This window comes from Lampris incognitus, chromosome 12, assembly GCF_029633865.1.
Source record: "Lampris incognitus isolate fLamInc1 chromosome 12, fLamInc1.hap2, whole genome shotgun sequence".
In the NCBI taxonomy this organism is placed as follows: Eukaryota; Metazoa; Chordata; class Actinopteri; order Lampriformes; family Lampridae; genus Lampris; species Lampris incognitus.
The window spans coordinates 31,430,749-31,453,091 of NC_079222.1; the positions used below are offsets into that span (position 1 = coordinate 31,430,749).

The window sequence follows — 22,343 nt, forward strand, 5'->3', positions numbered from 1 at the left end:
AACAACATAGCAGCATAGCAACATAGCGGGATAGCAACATAGCAACATAGCAGCATAGCAACATAGCAGCATAGCAACATAGCAGCATAACAACATAGCAGCATAACAACATAGCAGCATAGCAACATAGCAGCATAGCAAGATAGAGGAAGGCGGTGGGAGACAGTATCATGGCATGCTGGGCACCGCAGCTGCAAGTGAACCTCAAACCAGCTTAGCAAATGTGAGGCGACACGCGATGATGGTGGGATCATTCTTGGACATCTTAATCTATTGGAACTCCTTATAGCATAACCACCGACCCCCCACCATACCACCCCCCACCCGAGCCCACCCCACCCCACCCCACCGACTACTACTGGGTATCTTTTAGCTTACCCCAGGACCGTTTCAGATGGTGTCCTAAGCGATTATTTTAACAACTGTCGTTTTTTGCCCCCCTGGTTGTGATTTGAGGATGCAGCCACGTCTGCAGTAGTTTTATCAGAGACTGATAGTATGGCACGAGGCTTGAACCCGGGTTATCTCTTAAAACAAGCTCAACCTATTTATGCTGCTCCAAATAGCCTCTTTTCATTACTATGCCCCCGCACTTTCATTTCTGTCTTCGCCATTACAGGATTCGCCCCCCTCGGCCTATATATTCCTTCATTTTCGGACTCTCCCCGAGCCCCCCAGCCCATCAGTCACACTTTCCCTAACCTCTGCAGGCCCCCGGTCTATCCATCTCCCTGCCCCCAGACTGACTCCTCATTAACACATGAATAAAGATGGCGAGAGCCCCGCGAAGACTTGGACGCTGACAGAAGGCAGCGGATTTGCAATTCAAACCCCCTGACCAATATCTCCCGTATCCCCTGCCCCATATATTTGGGGCGGGGGCTGTCAGCGGTATGACTGAGGACGTAATTGGGGACAGAGGGGGCAGAATACCCAGACGCATATGTACGTTCATGTCATGCATCTGGGCACTTACGTATAGACAAAAACAAAACGCATTACGTGCACACAAACAGCATTTTGATATTCTTTTGCCTTTGTCGTAAGAATAGCTGTCATCACAACCATGCAATTAATAAAAAGTTAACAGTAAAGCAAAAGTTCAATTTTAAGGGATTTTGCGATTGCTCTCAGTTTGCAATTTAGCTCACACAAGATTCGTGGCGTTTTTCTAAACTGATTTTACTTGTTTTTTTATGCGGAAATTACAACTACTACTACTACCTCTACTACCTCTACTACTAATACTACTACTACTACTACTACTACTACCACCTGTCCATCACCACTGCAAACAGGAAAGGGCTCAGAGCCGAGCCTCGCTGTAATCCCACCTCCACCTTGAACCCGTTTCTATTCGGACGTTCATGGGTTAAAAAAAAATTCTCCCAGCTAACCTCGTCATTTCCGGCAGTGGCGAGAGTCACTTCCTGCCTTTAACACCAGCATGGCAGCGCCCTTAGCGCTTCATCTCGAGTTTGGGTAAGCGCTCTTTAATGAAACCGTGGCGTCAGTTTGCTGTGTATGTTTAATTCGTGTGACGATTATTACGGACGCGCCTTATTCTTCCCGGTAATGTGGGTTGTCATGGTGACCTATTCTTTTTACACGCGTTCACGTTCACGTACAGCGTGATTCAACGCTGTATGTGTATGTATGTATGTATGTATGCATATGTATGTGTGTAGTCTTTTAAAAGCAAGGGTTGTTGCTTGTGCTTGTGAGTGTGAGTGTGTGTGTGTGTGTGTGTGAGAGAGAGAGAGAGAGAGAGAGAGAGAGAGAGAGAGAGAGAGAGACTCGATTGCTGTGGGTTTAAAACGACGATGTCTAACAATATATATTAACTCGTTAATGTCGGTGAGCTTGTGCTCATTTGGTCCGTGTTATTCGGAATCAGTTCATCTGGACAACGTTGAGAGAAACGTCTCATCTGAGTGACCTCTTCAGTCTCAGCTGACAGCAGGTACCCGCACCCTTATAAACAATACAGTGGCATGACGACAGAAAACAACGATGGGTTTTATATGCAAAGTGCCAATATGAAACTTAGAGATGCTATAGGTCACTGAGGTATTGTAACTCAGAATCATGTTTATTGGCCGTGTAGGTTTGCACAAACATGGCATTTGACTCCGGTTTCCTGTCTCTCTCAGTGTACTTAACATAGAAAAACAACACTACAACACAACTATCTTCAGATATATATCAACACAACTATCTTCAAATATATATATACACAAGGACGGACTGTCAGAGATGCTGAAATAGATGTTAGCAGGTTACTTACATGCATGCCTGAGGTAGATGGACATGACAGATCGTACCAGTACAATGTACAGTACTGTATATACAACATGGTTGAATTTATTTGACAGTGTTAAGTGTTCATTTGAATGACAGCCCGTGGAAAGAAACTGTTTTTATATCTGGTTGTTTTTGGGTACAGTGCTCTGTAGCGCCTGCCAGAGGGGAGGAGTTGGAACAGGTTGTGACCAGGGTGTGATGGGTCTGCAGTGATGTTGCCTGCCCGTTTCCTGAGTCTGCAGGTGTGTAAGTCCTGAATCGAGGACAGTTTGGCAGAACAAACTGTTTGTTGTGGTCTGTGCCTGTCCTGTTTGGTGGCTGAACCAAACCAGACAGTGATGGATGTGCAGAGGACAGGCAGGATTATTGCAGTGTAGAACTGAACTAGCAGTTCCTGAGGCAGGTTGAATTTCTTGAGCAGGCGGGGAGAGTACATCCTCTGCTGGGCCTTTTTGATGATTGTGTTATGCTGGATGCCCACCTTAGATCCTGGGAGATTGTGGAACCCAGAAATCTGTAGGTTTTCACTGTAGACACAGTGCTGTTGAGTATGGTGTGGTGAGGGGGGGCAGTGTTGGGGGACTCCTCCTGAAGTCCACTGTCATCTCCACTGTTTTGAGCGTGTTCAGCTCCAGGTTGTTATGGCCGTGCCAGAGGGCCAGCTGATCAACCTCCCGTCTATATGTAGACTCGCCACATCCCCAACTCCAGTTAATGGTCACAGCACTTTGCATATGAAACTGATCATTGGTTTTGGGCGTTATGCCACTGTATTGTTTATAAGGGTGGGGGTACCTGCAGTCAGTTTAGACTGAAGAGGTCACTTAGATGAGTGATGAAACGTTTCGTGTCCAGATGAACTGATTCAACTTTCTGTGATTTCTTTACCTGGATAATAATCCAGGTAAAGAAATTGAGCGTGCATAAAGACATGCGGCAACGGCGTTTCTGAAAGAAAGTGCAGTCTTTCTTAAGGTATATGGAATCCTATTTGCATTGCTGCAGGGTCTCTAGGCCCAAATCCCTCATGTATAGTTCCTGCAGGGTGGCCAAATGGCCAGCTAAACAAAACATATAATTTAATGGTGTATCCACATTGCCTTTATATAAACAGAGTACACACAGCCCCCAACCTATATCTCACACAGCATTCAGCAGCTTCAAAACATAAAAAATCCAGAACCTGTTGGCATTAAAAGAAAAAAGAAGAAACTAAACAGTTGACATATTTTACCCACAAACAATGCAATCATCACTTATCCCTAGATCTACATTTTGTTAAGAATCTCCTTACCTTAATACCTCCTTACCTTAACTCTGAGAAGTTTCTTCTCAGTTTCTACTGTTGTTTTAAGTACAAGAAGTCCCCTCTAAGTGGCAGTACTAGGAAGCTAGCTCTTCCAGCTCTTCCTAATAATTATTGTTAGATTTTGCATGAAAACAAAATCAGTGCACAGAAAATTAATGAACATGGATAGTGTTTAACATTGTGGTTTTCCATTGCAGTCAAGTTTGAGACAGATGAAGTTGAGTGCTAGAGGCTAGTCACAGGGAGAAGAATGAAGGCCGTAGTCAGATGTATCCAAACATCTTCACCATTGTCCGTCTCCATGGCCTTGTAGAGACTACAGTTTTTGTGATGGCGGCGTTGACGGTACATACATAGGCTGGTATTACTGGGTGTATAAATTGAGAGAAATTGTATAAGTTTACATACATGTTATGCTATTGCCACTCTTCTCTCTCCCTTTGTCCCTTTTCCATAACTGATACTGTAAAGCATAAAACACTGAACAAGTAATCTCCAACATCAACCAGAGAGAAGCATCAGAGACACATAGTAATGTCATGGACAGTGGAAATCTTTGAGATTCCCATTTAGGGCTGTCACAATATTAGACTTTCACTAGCAGATTGTCATGGCCAAAAGAATTCACGATAACGATATAATCATGATATCTATTGAACATTTGAAAAAAATATAATGCTATCAGTCAAATTCATCGTTAACTTTACTTATTGTGCGTTTCATCTCTTTCTTTCTTTTTTTTTTGGCAAATTAATTACACTCAAAATACAAGTGTAGGGAGGTGGAGAGTAGGGCTGGACTCAAATATTCAGCTATGCGGATATTCGTTCGTAGGGTAGGTATTCGGTTTTCACCTCACAGCAAGAAGGCCCTGGGTTCGAGCCCCGGGGTAGTCCAACCTTGGGGGTCATCCTGGGTCATATTCTGTGTGGAGTTTGCATGTTCTCCCCGTGTCTGTGTGGGTTTCCTCCGGGTGCTCTGGTTTCCTCCCACAGTCCAAAGACATGTAGGTCAGGTGACTCGGCCGTACTAAATTGTCCCTAGGTGTGTGTGTGTGTGTGTGTGTGTGTGTGTGTGTGTGTGTGTGTGTGTGTGTGTGTGTGTGTGTGTGTGTGTGTTTGTCGGCCCTGTGATGGCCTGGAGGCCTGTCCAGGGTGTCTCCCCCCGCCTGCCGCCCAATGACTACTGGGATAGGCTCCAGCATCCCCGCAACCCTGAGAGCAGGATAAGCGGTTTGGATAATGGATGGATGGATGGATTCTGCATGGCAGTCGTAGCCACACTGTGGCAGTAGCTAGCTAGCTAATGTAGCGTTTGACCAAGCTTAAACCAGTCTTAGTCAATGCCAAACCCCACAAAGGATACATGCATTCAAAATACATATGACCTCTGGTTATTTTTTTACGACACAAATGGATTTATTATTAATCTCAAGGTAGGGAAATAAAACACTCAACTTCAATAAACTCAACCACACCATCAGTCAATTTTCAAAGGTTGTATTAGAGCAAAAGGGAAACAAAAAAGTTCCATATAATTCAGTTCTTTTATAAAGTAAATATACTCCACTTCGGGGTTTCCCGGTTATCACGATCAGTTCAGTTCAGTTCACCCAACAAAAATACTCCACTTTGGGATTTCCCGGTTACCCACAAACAAAACTAAAAATAAGGAAGTATTCCCAACCGCAGGTCAGTTCAGTTAACTCGGAAGCAAAAATCCTCAAACCCCCAGAGTTTTAGTCAAGATGAAAAAAACAAAAAACAAAACTAAAACTGGTCACTAAGCTTTCGCCGACTCACGGTTACCGTGTTATTAAGCTGTTGTCCTCCCTTTCCTGCTTGTTGGCCACTTCACTTCTGCCAAAGAGGCTGTGCACCTCCTGGCCCTCTCTCCGTCCCTCCTCTTATGCCACTCAGCTTGATGGAGGGTAGTGACCTTTTTTCCTCACGATGTTGCTGAGCTCTGCTAGACCGACATTGTCCTCCTCCCTTGCCCGCTTGTACTGTCGTCCTAGTTTTCTGGGCTCCTGCTGTAGCTAGCTGATCTTCACCTCCCGTCGGTTCGGCCCCCCTGCACTTGTGGTCTCTTGCTGCTCCTTTGTGCCAAACCTTTCAGTGGCATTGCTGATGATCACTGTACACATTTTCCACGGCTTCTGATCAGCATCCTCCCTGGCTGCAGCTTCAAGGACTAGGTCCACACCCTTGTCAAACTGGAGCCACTGTCTCCTCGTTGGCAGCAGGCCACTCCTTGTGCCATACTCCTTGTGCACAAGGAGTATGGCTCTGCCAGCCGCTATGTCATCCTACTGTATGGTTCTCAGTAGCTCACAGGATTTTTTTGACAGGAAAACCAGCGTATCGACTTGTGCTGGTCTTAAGGATGAATGAGTACAAGCTACCATGTTCCCTCCAGTGCTGAACAGACAGTCTGAGGGGGAACTTGTGGCTGGTACACAAAGAAATTTGCGGGCTAACTTGCTCAGTCATGCAAAGTTGAGCTTATGCATCTTCCGCCAGGCCGGGGGACCTTCTTCTCCATCGATGGCATGGGTCATCAGGTAACTATTCAACTCAGCCTCTACGACATCTTCAAGTTGCACAGGCAAAGCAGGAGACGCCACACTGGTCTTGAAAAAGCTGCCGATGGATTTCTTTGCCTTTTCTGCAGAGGGCCTTGCACTTTGAGGCTTCAGAATGTTTTCAGTACAGAACCTCTTCCCCTGCCAGATGAAAAAATGGAAACTGACAATGGTGTTGATAAAAGTGCTCAACAAATGAGGAGCGGAATATCAACATAGATGTAGGAAAAACAATATTAAAAGTTATTTTTTCCTGTTTCATGCCATATGCAATCATCAGCTGTCAATGAAGGTACACGGGAAAGAACAAACCATTCACTGCCTCGTCATGCACATCACGTGCACAACATCCAATGGGGAAGGGAGAGGTGCGACATTCAAAAATTCAATCAAAAACATGTGATTGCTTATGGTCCAGTGGGGATGGGGGGGGGTATTTGTTTATCGGTATGATTTATTTGAAAATCCTCTCAAAAAAACAAAGCATATTCAACCAGTAGTAAAATGTGCAATCTATGTATAGCTGAAAAATATGTTATCATTTGCAAAGCAGAAGTGTCCACACTGAATAACAGGAATGAATTGGCCAGCAGTTGCAGACATAGATATAAGCACCTATTTTGTATTTATAAAAACATTAAATATATATATATAGAGAGAGAGAGAGAGAGAGAGAGAGAGAGAGAGAGAGAGAGAGAGAGAGAGAGAGAGAGAGAGAGAGAGAGAGCTTTATGTAAAAATTACATTATTTCAGTTAGTTTTCTTTCTTTCCTTCTTAGTTTTTTTTTTGGGGGGGTCTTATTTTCTTAGTTTCTGCTATCATGCAGTTATATCATTATACTCAGCGACATCATTGTGGAGATCTTGGACAAGCGGCCATGGAATACAGTCATCTGACATGTTTCAACAAATCTGATATAACCTGATTATTTAAACCGTGTATTTTGAAGGAACCGTAGACGATAATGAAAGTTACAAGTTATTACCATTCTCGAAATGTCCATTATCATTAACAAAAGTCAGTGGGGGATTGCCGAGCTACGTCCTGGTGCCCCTGGGTTGACTGACGAGTCTCGTGAGTCTGTTCCTTCTATAGGCAGCAGTAACTTATGGACGAACTACTCGGCCAGCACAATTTAGAGGTGATAGATAATGGGAGATCACGTAAATAGTCAAACTGAGGAACAAGAGGTTTTTAAGAGGACATGTTTAAGTATCTTATTTCAAGGTGGAGTTGTACAGCTGAGTCTAGCAGTGGTTCCGTATCCAAGATTTCCACAATTAAGCACCAATGTGTTTTAGGACACAACAAAACAACACAAATTAGCAGAACAGCTGGTGTCAGTAAGTGATTGTTAATCTCCCTGAATGACTGCACCCAAAAAGTGATGACGTCAAAGTCTTTGTGGTTGCACGCCGTCCTAACAAGTTGTTTTGTCTCAATATGATTATTTTCCTTTGACTAGAGGAGGCGCAGAGCTTCTATTTGATGGTTTGAAGGAACATCATGTGACTCTTCCAAGCCAATCAGAACCCTGTAAGTATTACCCGTCAATTACTGATGTGTCATGGAAACAGATATGTTCCCCTCCTCGGCGTCCTTACTGTAGCAATAGATGAGTTAATGCTGTCTTGAATGGCTTTTTAGCACCTTAGTCTTTTACCACCCTCCAAATCTTTCTTTCCAGCGTCTCTCTCTGTTCATTTTTTCTTTTTTGTTTGTATTCTTTACTCTGTTGTTCCTGACATTCACCTTCGTCCTTCATTGTTTCCACCCTCCTCTCCTCTTTGTTTTCCCCTTTTGCCACGTCTCCTTGTACACAAAGGCAAACACACATACCACATTCTTCTCTCTTTATTTAGTCAATTCCGTGTATGTGCAAATTAAACATGAGTCTGATTATTTACCCCTACAGTCCATTTCCCCCATTACCTTCCTCTTCTGGTTTTTCTCCACCCTCCTGTCTTTTCCTCCTTTCTTTCTCGCCTCCTTTTTTTCCTTTCATCTAACATCTGGCCTTTCACTTTTAAATGCTGCTGCTCACTGATAATGTTGATGGGCTATTTTACGCACACACACACACACACACACACACACACACACACACACACACACACACACACACACACATCTCAGTAGTATCTCAGTAGTAATTTTATTTGCTCTCGTACATGTCTTCTACATATATAATATTGTCTTCTACATATAGAATATACATGTCTTCTACATATAGAACATTATGTCTTCTACATATAGAATATTATGTCTTCTACATATATAATATTGTCTTCTACATATAGAATATACACATCTTCTACATGTAGAATATTATGTCTTCTACATATAGAATATTATGTCTTCTACATATAGAATATACACATCTTCTACAGAAAGCATATAGGTATGCTAGCATTTGTGAAGTTATTCCACAATGCTCATCCTCGTGGTTTTCACAAGAAAACACAGTTCAACCATTTAAACACATGCCATGTCACACACACACACACACACACACACACGCGCGCAAGAATTCACACTGTATCGAATATTTAACTCTTTGGATATGCATAACTATTATTTATTCATAGTTAAATGTTTAGCGGGGATTTATCTTAATACCCCTCTGTGTGGGAGCCGTTACAACGGTCGGTCAGTGTGACAGAGGCTCCAGCTATTGTTGAGGAAAGGTCAGACTGATTATTCAAGGGGTCAGACTCGGAAAATTCAAACATCATTGATATTCAAGCTCGGGCAAAAAGCGTTCGTGTGGTGTTTTGCACTTAGAATCTGTATTTGAAAAGTGCTTTGATTTTATTAAACATACTAGATCTACTTTGCCACAGCTGTCACATTGGAGAGCAGTATCGATGAATATAGACTATTTCTGCAAACTCTCAGTGGACTGCAACTAGAAATGATATGGTTTGATTTGGGTATTTGCTTTATATAATTTTTCTATATTTTTTCTGTCTTGGGAAACGTTTTGATAGGTCAGTGTTTTGCACAAAAAGTCAAAATGTACCTAGAAAGGACTTTAAATTGTGAGATTTGTTTGTGTGTGAGTGTGCTTTGGTGGACCAGGTCTTGTTTTTCAAGACCTATATATATATTCCCCCAACCAAGGTGAACAATATGGCCGCTCAATACTATTAGACATAAATCAGCCCTTCCCCCAGTGCACATCACACACACACACACACACACACACACACTCACTCACTCACACACCCTGTCCCGCCTTGTGCCTCTGTCGCGTCATATCGACCAGGGGGCTGGACCCACGCACCTTGACCCCTAACCCCTAACCTTTAATCCCTGATGTCTACGTGTGTGTGTGTGTGTCTGCTAGGGGACATGAAGCAGCTGCTGGTGTGGATTCGGCGGAACCTGCTGAAGGAGCGAGCTGAGCTTTTTATCAAGGGAGATACTGTGTAAGTCACGTTTATGAACTACGACCTCTAGATTATTGTGTGCAAACATGTTGGAGTACAAGTTGTTGGTTGCGCTGACTGTTGAGAAATGATGAAAATGAATGTGATACTAATTTTCCAGCAACATTCATCTTCTTGATGTTTCGGATGCTCCCGTTAGGGGTCCCCACAACGGATCATCCGTTTCCATCTCTTCCTGTCCTCTGCATCTTCCTCTGTCACACCAACCACCTGCATGTCCTCCCCCACCACATCCATACACCTCCTCTTTGGCCTTCTTCTTCTCCTCTTCCCTGGCAGCTTCATATTCAGCATCCTTCTCCCAATATACCCAGCATCTCTCCTCCACACATGTCCAAACCATCTCAATGTGCCTCTCTTGCTTTGTCTCCAAACCGTCCAACCTGAGCTGTCCCTCTAATATACTCGTTCCTAATCCTGTCCTTCTTCATCACTCCCAGTGAAAATCTTAGCATCTTCAACTCTGCCACCTCCAGCTCCACCGCCTGTCTTTTCATCACTGCCACTGTCTCCACGCCATACAACATAGCTGGTCTCACTACCATCTTTCCAGTCACATTGGAAATGTGAATGTCGAACTTGCAGTACCAAACTCTAAAAACTCAACACCCTGTGCCTCAGTTGTAGTTTTAATTGAGATAAGTGTGTGTTTTATGTATGGGTGTCTGTTTGTGTAGAGAGAAAGAGAGAGAGAGTGAGGGGGAGAGCGAAGGGGAGAGAGAGAGAGAGAGAGAGAGAGAGAGAGAGAGAGAGAGAGAGGAGAGAGAGAGAGAGAGAGAGAGAGAGAGCGAGAGAGAGAGAGAGAGAGAGAGAGAGAGAGAGAGAGAGAGAGAGAGAGAGAGAGAGAGAGTGTTGCAGGGCCATGGGGGGGGGGGGGGGGGTTGGATGGTTCCAAGGGCCCTGAATAATTTTTATCATTTATTTTTGTCAGTTCCACTTGACTTGACAACATTAAATGATAAAAATGAATTGAATGAAAATTATATTGGATATAAAGAAATATATATTATAATGCATCTTCATTTAGCAGTTGGTTAACAAATTGTGAAGTCATTTTATCATAGGTAAGGACTATATTAAAACGGATGTTCGATGGAAACATTTTTTTTTTCACTTATTACCATTTTCTCCTTTTTTTAACTTATCATTTTGGCTACCAACGTATTTTTTTTTTCAAATGAGATCACTAACAGAGTCTCAGTAACAAAATCTGTTATTGTTGTCAGAATGTAGGACATGAAATGCAGTGGGGGAAAAAACTATAAATGCAAAATGCATGTGAATTGGAAAATAAGAGTACTAAAATTCGATGTTATTTTTAAAGGCATTTTGATTTTATATTTGTTGTTTATTATTTGGCTTCAGCATTTCATGCTATCTCCATGCATGCAGTAATCTTTCTGTCTTTCCCCGTTAAACCTGAGAGCCTGTAGACATCACCACACATACACCACAGGGCAGGAGGTGGAGACAAAAACAGATGTGGAAGTCTAAAATACCACATCCATGAACTTCAAACTGAATGTACAGACTCCTCAGCTATTATATATCCACCCCTCATAGGTCTTTTCTCTCAAGTTATATCTGCTGAGTAAAACCAACCTTATTTATTTTTTGACTAAAATGTTGAAGCAAATACTTGAACAATAGATAGGGTCTGCAGTTGTGCAGGAATCAGGATTCAGGACCAATTTATTGTCATTTCAATCATGTACTTGCGTACACAAAAGAAGGGAGATTTCATTTCCGCCAGGCCACAGCAGTGCAACACAAAATACAAAAACACATTTGCAACATTTCCCAAAACGACACCACCGAAAGCATACAATCAGAGAGAACAAAGCAGAAAAACGCAAACAGTTAACAACACAGTCCTCTCAGTACAACACAGTCCGGAGAAGGAAGGCCAGCCAGGGTGACTGGGAACTGCCGGTCTGCATGGGCTAGCAGTTAGCTTAGCCTGCCCCGCTTCCACGTCCTGTCACACCGCCCTCGGTGTTTCTTCTTCAGGGCCGTGGTCCTTGGGCCCACCGGACGCAGCAGACCAAGCTCTCCCAGCCGATCCACCTCCAGCTCTCCTAGCCAGACACCCTCGACACACCTCCCCCGCACTCCCCACAGTGACACAAACGCAGACGCAGACAAAAACACGGCACAGTCGACGCTAGGTGAGACCGCCGCCAGACCGCCTCAGTGTTTCTGGGCGCAGCTCCAGGCAGGGCCGTGGTCCCTGGGCCCACCAGATGCAGCAGACCAAGCTGTCTCAGCCGATTTAGCGCCAGCTCTCCCAGCCATCAAATTAAAAAAAAAAAAAAAAAACCTTCACACGGTGACACAAACTTAGATGTAGACGTGGACAAAGACACTGCACAGTCGGTACTGGGTGAGGCCGCCGCAAACGTGAGTTCGCGCCGCCGTCTTTCCAAGTGAGATTATATATTATATTATATTATATTATTATAACACCTGACATCTGTCCCTGCAGCCCTGTAGGGAGCAACGCTGCAACAGACAGGCCAAGCATAATTTGCGAGCGATGCTGCATTCAAAAGCAATGAAACCAGAGTCCGATTCGATGAAGGAAGACAAAGAGGGACAGACTCAACAGGGAGGGCTGTCCCAAACACGGTTGTTATGTAATGGAGGTGGGCTGGCACAGGTCACACATCATGCTGTCTGTATTCCCAGCAGCAGCACACAGTCCATCCAAGCTCTCTTTCCCTTTTTTTTTTTAAATCTGTTTATTGGGTTTTGCAATTTTTTTTAAACATGAGATAGACAATCAAGCATATGCAGCTCCCCCCTCCCTCCCTCCCTCCCTCCCTTCCATCCCCACAGCAGAGATAAAGGGGGGGAAATTAGCAGTACAGGTGACAGCCGTACCAGAGACAGAGTTAGCATTATGTGTAGATGATGTCTAGCATCATGTGTGACCCCCCCCCAAGTCATGCCGTTACAGCAACAACAGGGTTCCTGCGGGACATCGTGGACCCCTAAAGAAAAAGAAACAGGAAAAACAACTGTGTGTGTATGTATGCAGAACATTCTGTCCAACCTTCTGTGGCTTGAGCTGTCCCCATCCTCCGGAGCACCTGTTAAGGTCTTTACAAAGTCTTTACATGGGAAGCTAAGCTAACTGCTAGCCCATGCAGACCGGCAGTTCCGATAACACCGAGCCTGGTCTGCCGCATCCTGTGGGCCCGAGGACCACAGCCCTGACCGGAGCTGCACCCGTAGAGGAAACCCCGAGGGCGGTCTGACGGGACGCGGAAGCGGGGCAGGCTAAGCTAACTGCTAGCCCGTGCAGACCGGCAGACCGCCAGTCATGCTGGCGTTCGCTCTCTTGGACAGTGAATGAAATGAAATGACAGATAAAGTGTTCCTGATTCGGGTTCCGAGAGTCCAGAAAAGGTGACACCGAAGCTCTCTTTGTTTTCACTGAGTTTGCATGAAACACTGACTAATGCAGTACACAGGAAGTGACATCACTCCATAGCTTGCTACTGCTGTGCAACACGTCGTATAGGTGAAGCGTATGAGCCTGCAAACGGGAAACATCCATACAAATAGCCCGGTTTTATTTCAACCGCGCTACTGGGAAACTTTTATTTTTCCTGTTTTTACGTTGTCCTTTGTTCCCTTATCACCGACCTCGATCTGTCCCCAGGAAAGAGCGAGCAGGATGGGGGGGGGGATTAGTTGAAACGGTTCAGAGGGATGTTTTGTCATCGGTCCATCGCGGGTTCTGGCGAAGTGAGGTGACAGATTATCAGAGCACTACTTACTGGAGTCACAGATGGCGGGCCTTTTAAACAGGGCCGCGTAGCACGGCGTTGTGCGTGAGTTCAAGTCGGTGCAGTGGCGGCACACGGTGAAAGGAGGCGGGGGCCCACCGTCATTTGTTGTCATGGGGCCCGGCGTTCACTGCAGGGACCCTGCATGTGACTCTTATTTTGCATTTATACACGTGTGTGTGTGTGTGTGTGTGCGCGTGTGTGTGTGTGTAGTTGCGTAGCACATCCACGTCCGGGAGCAGCACAAGACTGGATGGCTTTCCAGCGGCCTTTATAGGAGGCTATTTATAGCACCACCTAGCTAATAAATGGAGGAAAGGCTGCGCTGCCTATAAACGCTGTACATTTGGGATGTGTGTGTCAGAATCGGCCCCTCACATCCCCTCCCCTCCCCTCCTCCCCCATTACATTTATTGTGAGGATAGCCACGGGCAGTACATTTTAGGTTTTATTGACCGTTTCTTCTCCCCCTCCTTTGTTCTCCCCTCGCCAGTCTGCCCCTCGTTTGCCCCGTAATGTTGATGTCATCGCACATCATCGACGGTGCCGCGTCTCTCTCGACGCGATGAGACACACGACACCGGAGCGGCGCTGAATTCTGCACCCCCGTATTTACTCGCAGCCCCCGTGTGCCCCGCCGGTACCTGTGTCCAGCCGAGACGTGCAGATGGGCTCAAAACGCCGTGCACGTGACTCCCCTCCAGTCTCACCGTCGCTTCTTCCATCAGGGTATTGATTTTTGTTGGTTGCTTTTGTGGACCGTCTTATTTATTTACAATTGAGGATCGGGCTGTCTCCCGTTATCTTCACTTCTTCTTCTTTCTTTCTTTCTTTTCTTTTTTTTTTTTTGCACCATCCATTCTCATTTCTAATCGAAGAAGATGGCTGTAACCTTCAGTCCTCCGGTGTTACGTACACAACATGTGGCGGGATGGAGATGGGCGACGCTGTCGTTTTGCAGATGTAGGGATGTGTAAACGGGACGCGTGACAAAATTTGTGGTCCCAAAGTGTCGTTGTTCATAATTATATGAAACCAAATGTTAACGTTGTACCTCGCCGTCGCTTTTGTAGTGGATAGCAAGCGCTGTGGTTAACATGGAGTGTAACGCCTGCTACACACACACACCTACACTTACACACATCCCTTCATACGCAACCCCCTACCTGACCTCTGGGTAAGCAATATGATTTACTCTTGCGTTAAAATATATATATATTTTTTTTAATTTGTCAAACTACATTTTCCTGTAGACACACATATTGTAGTCACTTTGTGAAGTTTCCTTAATTTCAGTCATGTTCATCTATGTGTTAAATCTGTCTAACAATAGATTAGTTTAGTAGTATTATTATTATTATTATTATTACAACCCGTACATTTTTGGTGTTATTTCAACTTTTCAATGCACACAAAATGCAGGATCGTTTGTGTGGTTGTGAGTAAGGGCACTCGTGTGTGTGTGTGTGTGTGTGTGTGTGTGTGTGTGTGTGTGTGTACATGTGACGTGTGTTTATGTGTGTGTGTGTGTGGGTGTGTGTGGGGGTGGGGGTGTGCATGTGGTATGTGTTTATATGTGTGTGTTTTTTTGTGGCCTGTCTGTGTGCATGTAGTGTGTGTGTGTGTGCATGTGGCGTGTGTGTGTGCATGTGATGTGTGTGTGTTTTTTTTGTGGCGTGTGTGTGTGCGTGTGTACAAGCACATGAGGAAATTAACCCGTGTGCCTGTGCTCTTGTGTATACAGAAGAGTGTGTCGCACACATAATGTATTACCCCGGGTAACGTATATGGATGCTGTGTGTGTGTGTGTGTGTGTGTGTGTGTGTGTGTGTGTGTGTGTGTTCTCACAGGAAACCGGGGATACTGGTGCTCATCAACGATGCGGACTGGGAGCTCATGGTGAGGACCAGAGGCCGTTGTCCATGATCAGAGTTTGCAGAGAGAGTTTGGTTTCTGGGCTCATGTAACGTCACGAAACACACACACAAAATCATGCAGTGTGTTGTTCTGTGCGGTTAGTGTGTGTGGATTAGCTTATTTAAGGACTTACAATCATCGGTGGCATTACAAGGGAACACAGGTTTAATCCCACCAAAGCGGATTGGTCTTAAGCCTGCATAGGTCCCCACCACTGTGTGATTGTTTGTGTACATGTGTGATTGTTTGTGTACATGTGTAAATGAGGAAGAGGAAGAGTATGTACATTTGTGATGAATGTGCATGATGTGATGGTGTGAATACATCACATTACTCATTTTGAACAGTTTTCTCTTTCAGACGTTTAAGTTGATGTTTAATAAAATTCTAATGCAGCCACCGCCGACTGTATATGCAGAAGAAGAAGAAATGTAAACACGTTTCTTCTTCTTCTGCGTCTGATACAGACACATGTTTTCATGCAAAACGATTTCAACGCTTCAGTCTGAAAAGCACAGATTTTATTTTATTTTATTTTTTTCAGGGAGAGTTGGACTATCACCTACAGGACCAAGACAACGTGGTGTTCATTTCCACTCTCCACGGAGGCTAGCGGGACACGGAGGAGCACCGATCAGCCCAAGGACCGAGAGACAGCGTCATCCTCTCCCCCGTCCTGCCCGGTTTCAATCACAAAAATAAAAAAGGAAAATGAAAGCGGCTTTATTCGACATTGTGTTCTTGCGACGACTCGTACGCGTCACACCGAGTCGGTCCTCTGCATCCTGCGGTGTAGGAGCAGAGGACAGCAGCGGCTGACCTGAGACGTGTCTCCGGTGGACGAGTTGGGTCTGCTGATCAGCTTGGTTCGTTCCTCTGTGTGTTCTTCAGCCCGGTGACAACACGATGAGGACCTGAGAGGTCCGCAGAAGATATGAAGGACACCTTATATATGGACTGTTACGAAAGTCTCGGCCTCTTGTCCACAGCCTTCCTATACTCCCTAACCCTCACACAATATGGAGGCGCTCCAAGGCCAGCTGCACCAGACAGGCACACCCCCTTGATTGGTGTGTGTGTGTGTGTGTGTGTGTGTGTGTGTGTGTGTGTGTGTGTGTGTAGATGTTAAAAGTGACATTGATTCCTTGACTAATTCAACAGCTTCAGTGAAGAATTTGCAGAGGACTTTAAAAAACATTTTTTTTAATAATTTTAATGCCCAGCGCATATATGCATTGTACAACCACAGTATTCTAACATTTGTCACAAAACAAATAAACTTTGATTTTTAAAAATGCATTGAAACTTTCATACTGTTTTTGAAGAACATTCTTTGAAGCACAAAACATATATATATATATATGTATACATATATATATGTATATGTATACTTATATATATGTATACTTATATATATATATATATATATATATATATAGTAAATCATTTTATTAGAACCATAACAACAGTCAGTGTTTCCTGTTTGGTCCTGCAGTTTATCTCATGTCAACGGGAGAAGATACGGGAAGTTTAAGAAGAAGAAGAAAAAACACTTAATGCTGAACATTATCCAAACATATTCTAACACTATGGGACATTTTGGTGCATCATTTTAGCTGGATCGAAATTTCTTCAACTGTTTGTTTTCTTACATTGCAAAGAAACAGAAAAATTGGGATCGGAAATTTAAAAAAAACAATTCTGATTTAACGTGGGCCTAATGTTAAATTGAATTGAATTTTTAGCTTATTGTAGCTAATATAGATAGATAGATAGATAGATAGATAGATAGATAGATAGATAGATAGATAGATAGATAGAAATATTTTAGGGGTAATTTTTCCAAGTGATTAAAAAAGACGTTGAGCTGATTTGCAACGGTTTGTGTACAGGAGACTGCACCGGAAGTGACCTACGTGGTCCCAGTTTAACCGCAGCGTCCAGTTTGCGGCGCACGTCATTTCCTGCTTGTCCATATTAGGCCCAGTTAAGACGTTAAAACGCGGGCGGGTAATTGGGGCTATATCTGATCGATGTAAGCCCGGCCGGGTTGCGGGATTGAAGTTTTAGGGCGATTAGAGTGGACATCGGGGAGTATTTTACCGAATATTAGCCCCTCGGTTGGCATAATCTAGAAGGCGAGGGGGGACCTCCAGGACCTCCGCGGGAGGTCGCGGTCTAGCCTCCGGGCTGCCCTCCCCTGAACGCCCGCGGCGACCTAAAGCCTTTTCTCGGTTGCGGAGGCCGATTTGCAACGGGAAACCGGCAGATAATGGCCGGTAGAAAGAAAATGCTAATGAGGCTGAGGGGAAGAAAGAGAGAGAGAGGGACAACCTCTAGTGGCGCCCTGTGTGTGTGTGTGTGAGCGCGCGCGCGTGTGCGCGGGCGCGCGTGACTCGAGATGAGCGTGAGTGTGATCTTTTCAGAGGAGCTCGCGGGGGCAATAAACTATTCAATAACCTTCAGAAAAAAAACATTGGTGCGATTTTTCGATACACTGTAAATTCTAACAAGTTAAGTTTACTTAAAAATAATTAGCAAACCGATTACCTGGGGGGGAAGTAAGCAAATGAACTTAATTGTGTCAACTTACGTGAAATCATTTCGCATAAAGTCATTTCACGTGACACAATTAAGTTCATTTGCTTGCTTTACCCAAGGTAATTGGTTTGCTAATTATTTTTAAGTAAACTTAACTTGTTAGAGTTTACAGTGTACCATTTTTTGTTTTTCTTCCCCCTCGCATTTCTAGCATTGACGCCATTGTTTGAATTAAGCACATTTTAACGCAATCAATTAAACAAACAAAGAGAGTGATTTTTGTTAAAAAATAGGTTAATGTTTTTGTTCTTCCATAAAGCTTTTTTGTTTTTGTTTTTGCTACGGTTTATTGCCATACGAACACAGGTTAATTTGTGTGCCAGTGTGTCCTCTTAATCTGCAGGTGGAGTTCAGGTTCTCCACCTGCAAAGGGGATCTTTATTAATTATCAGGAGCTGCGTATAATAACCCCGTCCTTTAATTGGTCTGTGGGATGACAAGAGCACGGGGTTTTGTTATCCATACCCATAAAATATGTATAATCCATTCATTATTATGTATTGTTCTAACATGTAAGCTTTTTGAGTTTCCCCTTTTTCAAGTTTTGAGTTGCTCAGGTCCATAATCCCTCCTTGCCTGTAATGAAGCAGTAATACACCAGGAAACTTTCCATGATTATCTCTCTCGTTATATGGCTTTTATTCATGGATATACTGGCGAATGTAAGTAGATCTGTTATTATTTGGGGCTGGATTTGATGCATCCTGTTATAAACAAATTAAACTCTCGGGGGGTGGGGGGCAGGGGGTTCGACTGAAGGCTGAAATAGGTTGGAGATAGATGGGTCACGACGTGGGCTTCATGGGCCTGCGCGCCACCATGCGCCCTTGGTGCGTACAAAGCTCACTGTTGGATCACACGGTCGCATCAGTTCCGATAAAAAGCGTCTCTACGTAGGCACAGCGGATGCTTCCCTTCAGGTTTCCGTTTTCATTTTCATCGAGTCCGCGCTGCCACACCGACCCCCCCCCCCTCACACACACACACACACACACACACACACACACACACACACACACACACACACACACACACACACACACACATACAGTCGTCACATTGCTACATTGTATCCATGTTACTCTCACGTGCCATTCGTTTTCGCCACATTGCTACATTGTGTCGCTCTCACGTGCCTTCCGTGCGACGCGTTCGGCGGCGTTACGCTCGGCGCGTGAAGACCGGATGTGTACCGTTTTTTGGCTCGAACGGCGGCAAACGTATTAAGAAGTGAAGGTGTCAAAATATGTCAACTCCCCCCACTTGACAGGGTATTCTCCCCCCTCCTCCCCCCCATCTAACTAGACCCGAATATACTGCAGTAGCTGTTTCAACGTTTTAATTGCAGTAATTAATTACGTTACACGTGACCCTAATCAAAGCAACATGGATTTCGGTTTTAAGTGAATATCTTGATGGAAACGTTCCTTTATTCCTGCCCTCGTGTCGGAGTACCGGTCTGCTGCTGAGCAGCTTTTAGGTCGTTTCTACAGGAGGTCTGAGGGAGAATCAGATAAATTATCTTCCAAAATAAAAAAAAATTTACAATTTAGGGTCGATTAGCTCGCGCTTTGCCGTTTCATTTATGGTTCCCATCCAGGCCGACTGGCAGCTACTATTAATTAACTTCAATTTGTCACAGTATTTACAGCGCGGGTGTGAGTCATGTGCTTTCTGCGCGTGAGATATTTGCTAAACAAACTCCAATCAACGTCTTTCGCTGTTATTATTACAGGCGCGGAATCACGTGCCCCCGTGTTATGATACACATATCATACGATAGGGCAGCCTGGCTTGTGGCCTCGGGGTTGTCGCGAAAGAGAAAACTTGGTTGTCAGTCGGTACTGACACCCATCTGCTGGGCACAGCGGCCACATGCGCATATCTGCTGATGCGCCATCGCTGAGGTCATATGCGGACCGCTGTGTTCTGCAGTGGCGCTCATCACAAACACACACACTGACACACACACACAGGCAAACACAGGCCGTGTGTGTGTGTGTGTGTGTGTGTGTGTGTGTGTGTGTGTGTGTGTGTGTGTGTGTGTGTGTGTGTGTGTGTGTGTGTGTGTGATTGGGAGAGAGAGAGGGAGAGAGAGAGTTTTTAGCTACTCCTATACAACTGGTCAAAAGAAACCATATTTATAATGAAATCATTCGAGGGGGGAAGGCTTTAGAGAGCGAACGTTTGACACGATTTGTTTTTTATTTTTCTAATGTAAAATAATATTTGAGAAATTGTTGGAATCGCTTTATCCGAGGCTATAGTCAGTTAATATATTTAGTTTTTCCACGTTTTTTTCTTTCACTTTTTAAAATTTTTATTTTTTATTTTACATCGTTTAAAACGATGTAAGGGGAATAAAAGAGGTCGCCCAGACGGGCCTCGAACTGGCCCACGTGACGTGAAACCCCAGAGGTTTGACAGGAACGTCACCAGAGGCCCTCCTCGGTGTCCTGAGGTGCCTCTTTTGCCCCTCTTCTCTAAACAACAATTTGGCCATACGGAATCCATAGAGGAAGAACAACGCGTCATGCTGCCCATACGCAGCAGCAGGTTCAACAGTAAAGCATGAGGAAACTTTACTACAATAACCTCAAGCCAACTACTCCGTATGCCCCAATAATATATATATATATATATATATATATATATATATATATATATATATATATTTGTGTATATATTTATCCTTTGGTTTGAGAGGACGAGCTGCCAATATAGCTCTCCATCCCCACAGCGCTGCTCTGAGGCGCGTGCTGGCCGGACGGGTGCCTCCTCCGTCCTTCCGGCCGGCCCACAGACCCGCTCTGCAGGGACTCCTCCGGTCGTTTTCTACAATTTGCCAAAACGCAGTCGATAAGACGTCGATGCCTCGCGTCGATATTTGCCATTTAAAACCAACAGACCTGATTAGATTTTTCGACAAAGTGTAAAAGGCCCAGACCGAAAAACGCGCCACCAAAAAAACAAAACAAACAAACAACAACAACACACAATTACACGAGGCAGAGCGCGCGAGCGCGTCTCCACCTCACGGGCCTCGGCGTACTGCGCTGCACGCAGGGTGAAAGCGTTAATTAGCGTCGTGTTATCCGCGCGCAGATTGGTGAGCCCGCGCTCTTCCCTCCACGTAGCACGGTGTCGCTGGCCTGGACTGTAAACAATAAAAAAAAATAGAAATAAATAAAAAAAGAGAGCGCACGAGAGGCCTACCTATGTGTGCTTCCTGTGTGGGGGGGCCTACGCGCTGTGTGTGTCCTCCCTCTGCCCGGGGTGATGAAGTGGAGTCTGCAGCAACAGATGTCCATGCACAATTCTTGGGGTTTGACTTTTACGTTACTCAAGAATTGCGTTTGGACAATCAGGCGCTAAAGACTGAAAAGGGTCGGCCGACGTTTAAAAAAAAAACAAAACAAAACAAAAAACAATAAACACACAAATCTTCGTGCATTTTGATGAATTTCATGGATGCAAATGTAATTATCGCAGGCCTCTGCACGCACCTGACCTGGAGCTCGTTAGCCACGCTGACGTGGGAATAAAACGTGGTCGTCTGAACGCAACGAAAACAACCAAACCAAAAAAAGAGAGAAGTGGACTAAGTGACTGTAAACGGGAGTTGCAGCACTAGCTTGGCGTTAATTCCGTCGTTGGTCAACAATGCATAGGTAGGTATGACCTTCTCACGTGTCACGTGACCGTCCCCCCCCCCCATGTGTGTTCACAAGCATCGAACAACGACAAAAGTTAAACTGCAAACATTTTGGGGTTTTTTTTGTTGTTGTAAGCCAGATCCACTGCGTGGATAACAGCCACCACACGTAGGCTATACCGCTAAACATAGCCTAGCCTATATGCTCTGAGAAACACTTCCCCGTGTGGTCTCTGCAGAGCCGGACCCGCCAGGCCACTCTCCGGCTGAGCATATCCCATTTTGAGAAAGTCCCCCTTCTCCCGCTGAGCAGGCCTGGTAGTTTCTCAGGGCACATTGCGCAGACGTTGCAGGACTCGAACGCAGCGAGCGTTGCACAAGACGTTTAGTTTGGTCGCCCCCCCCCCCCGTCACCGGCCGGCGTGCTGCGTAACGCGTGCGGGCTTTACTTCCCAGCGTCTCGCGTCCCCGCGCGTGAGGAAAGGCGCACAAGTTGACGCCGAGGCCTAAGATGGCTGAATGGCCGTTAGGGCTACATCTTAGTAGGATGTCATCTTCCTTTGGCACTCCGGCAGCCTCGGGGGGGTGGGGTGGGGGGGGGAGGAGGAGGAGGAGGAGGAGGAGGAGGAGGAGGAGGAGGGAGAAGAGGGAGAAAAAAAAAGAAAAAGGTTTTGTAGATTTCATTTCGGAGTGCGAGCTGGAATATCTGCACCTGTATGCCATCGG

At 44.9% G+C, this 22,343-nt stretch overlaps 2 protein-coding genes across 2 annotated transcripts in view; both read left to right on the forward strand.

Moving 5' to 3' along the window:
* The first annotated feature begins 1,428 nt into the window (after window positions 1–1,428).
* urm1 (ubiquitin related modifier 1) lies at window positions 1,429–16,653 on the forward strand. Its single transcript, XM_056291066.1, has 5 exons — window positions 1,429–1,482; window positions 7,664–7,734; window positions 9,548–9,629; window positions 15,295–15,343; window positions 15,906–16,653. The coding sequence occupies exons 1-5, from the start codon at window positions 1,448–1,450 to the stop codon at window positions 15,972–15,974; spliced, it is 306 nt and encodes a 101-aa protein (XP_056147041.1). The 5' UTR covers window positions 1,429–1,447; the 3' UTR covers window positions 15,975–16,653.
* Window positions 16,654–18,742: 2,089 nt separating this feature from the next.
* Window positions 18,743–22,343, forward strand: part of cercam (cerebral endothelial cell adhesion molecule) — a 31,095-nt gene continuing 27,494 nt past the window's right edge. Inside the window, exon 1 of the mRNA XM_056290456.1 lies at window positions 18,743–18,792. Coding sequence (XP_056146431.1) covers window positions 18,743–18,792 — 50 coding nt within the window. The remainder of the gene's footprint in view (window positions 18,793–22,343) is intronic.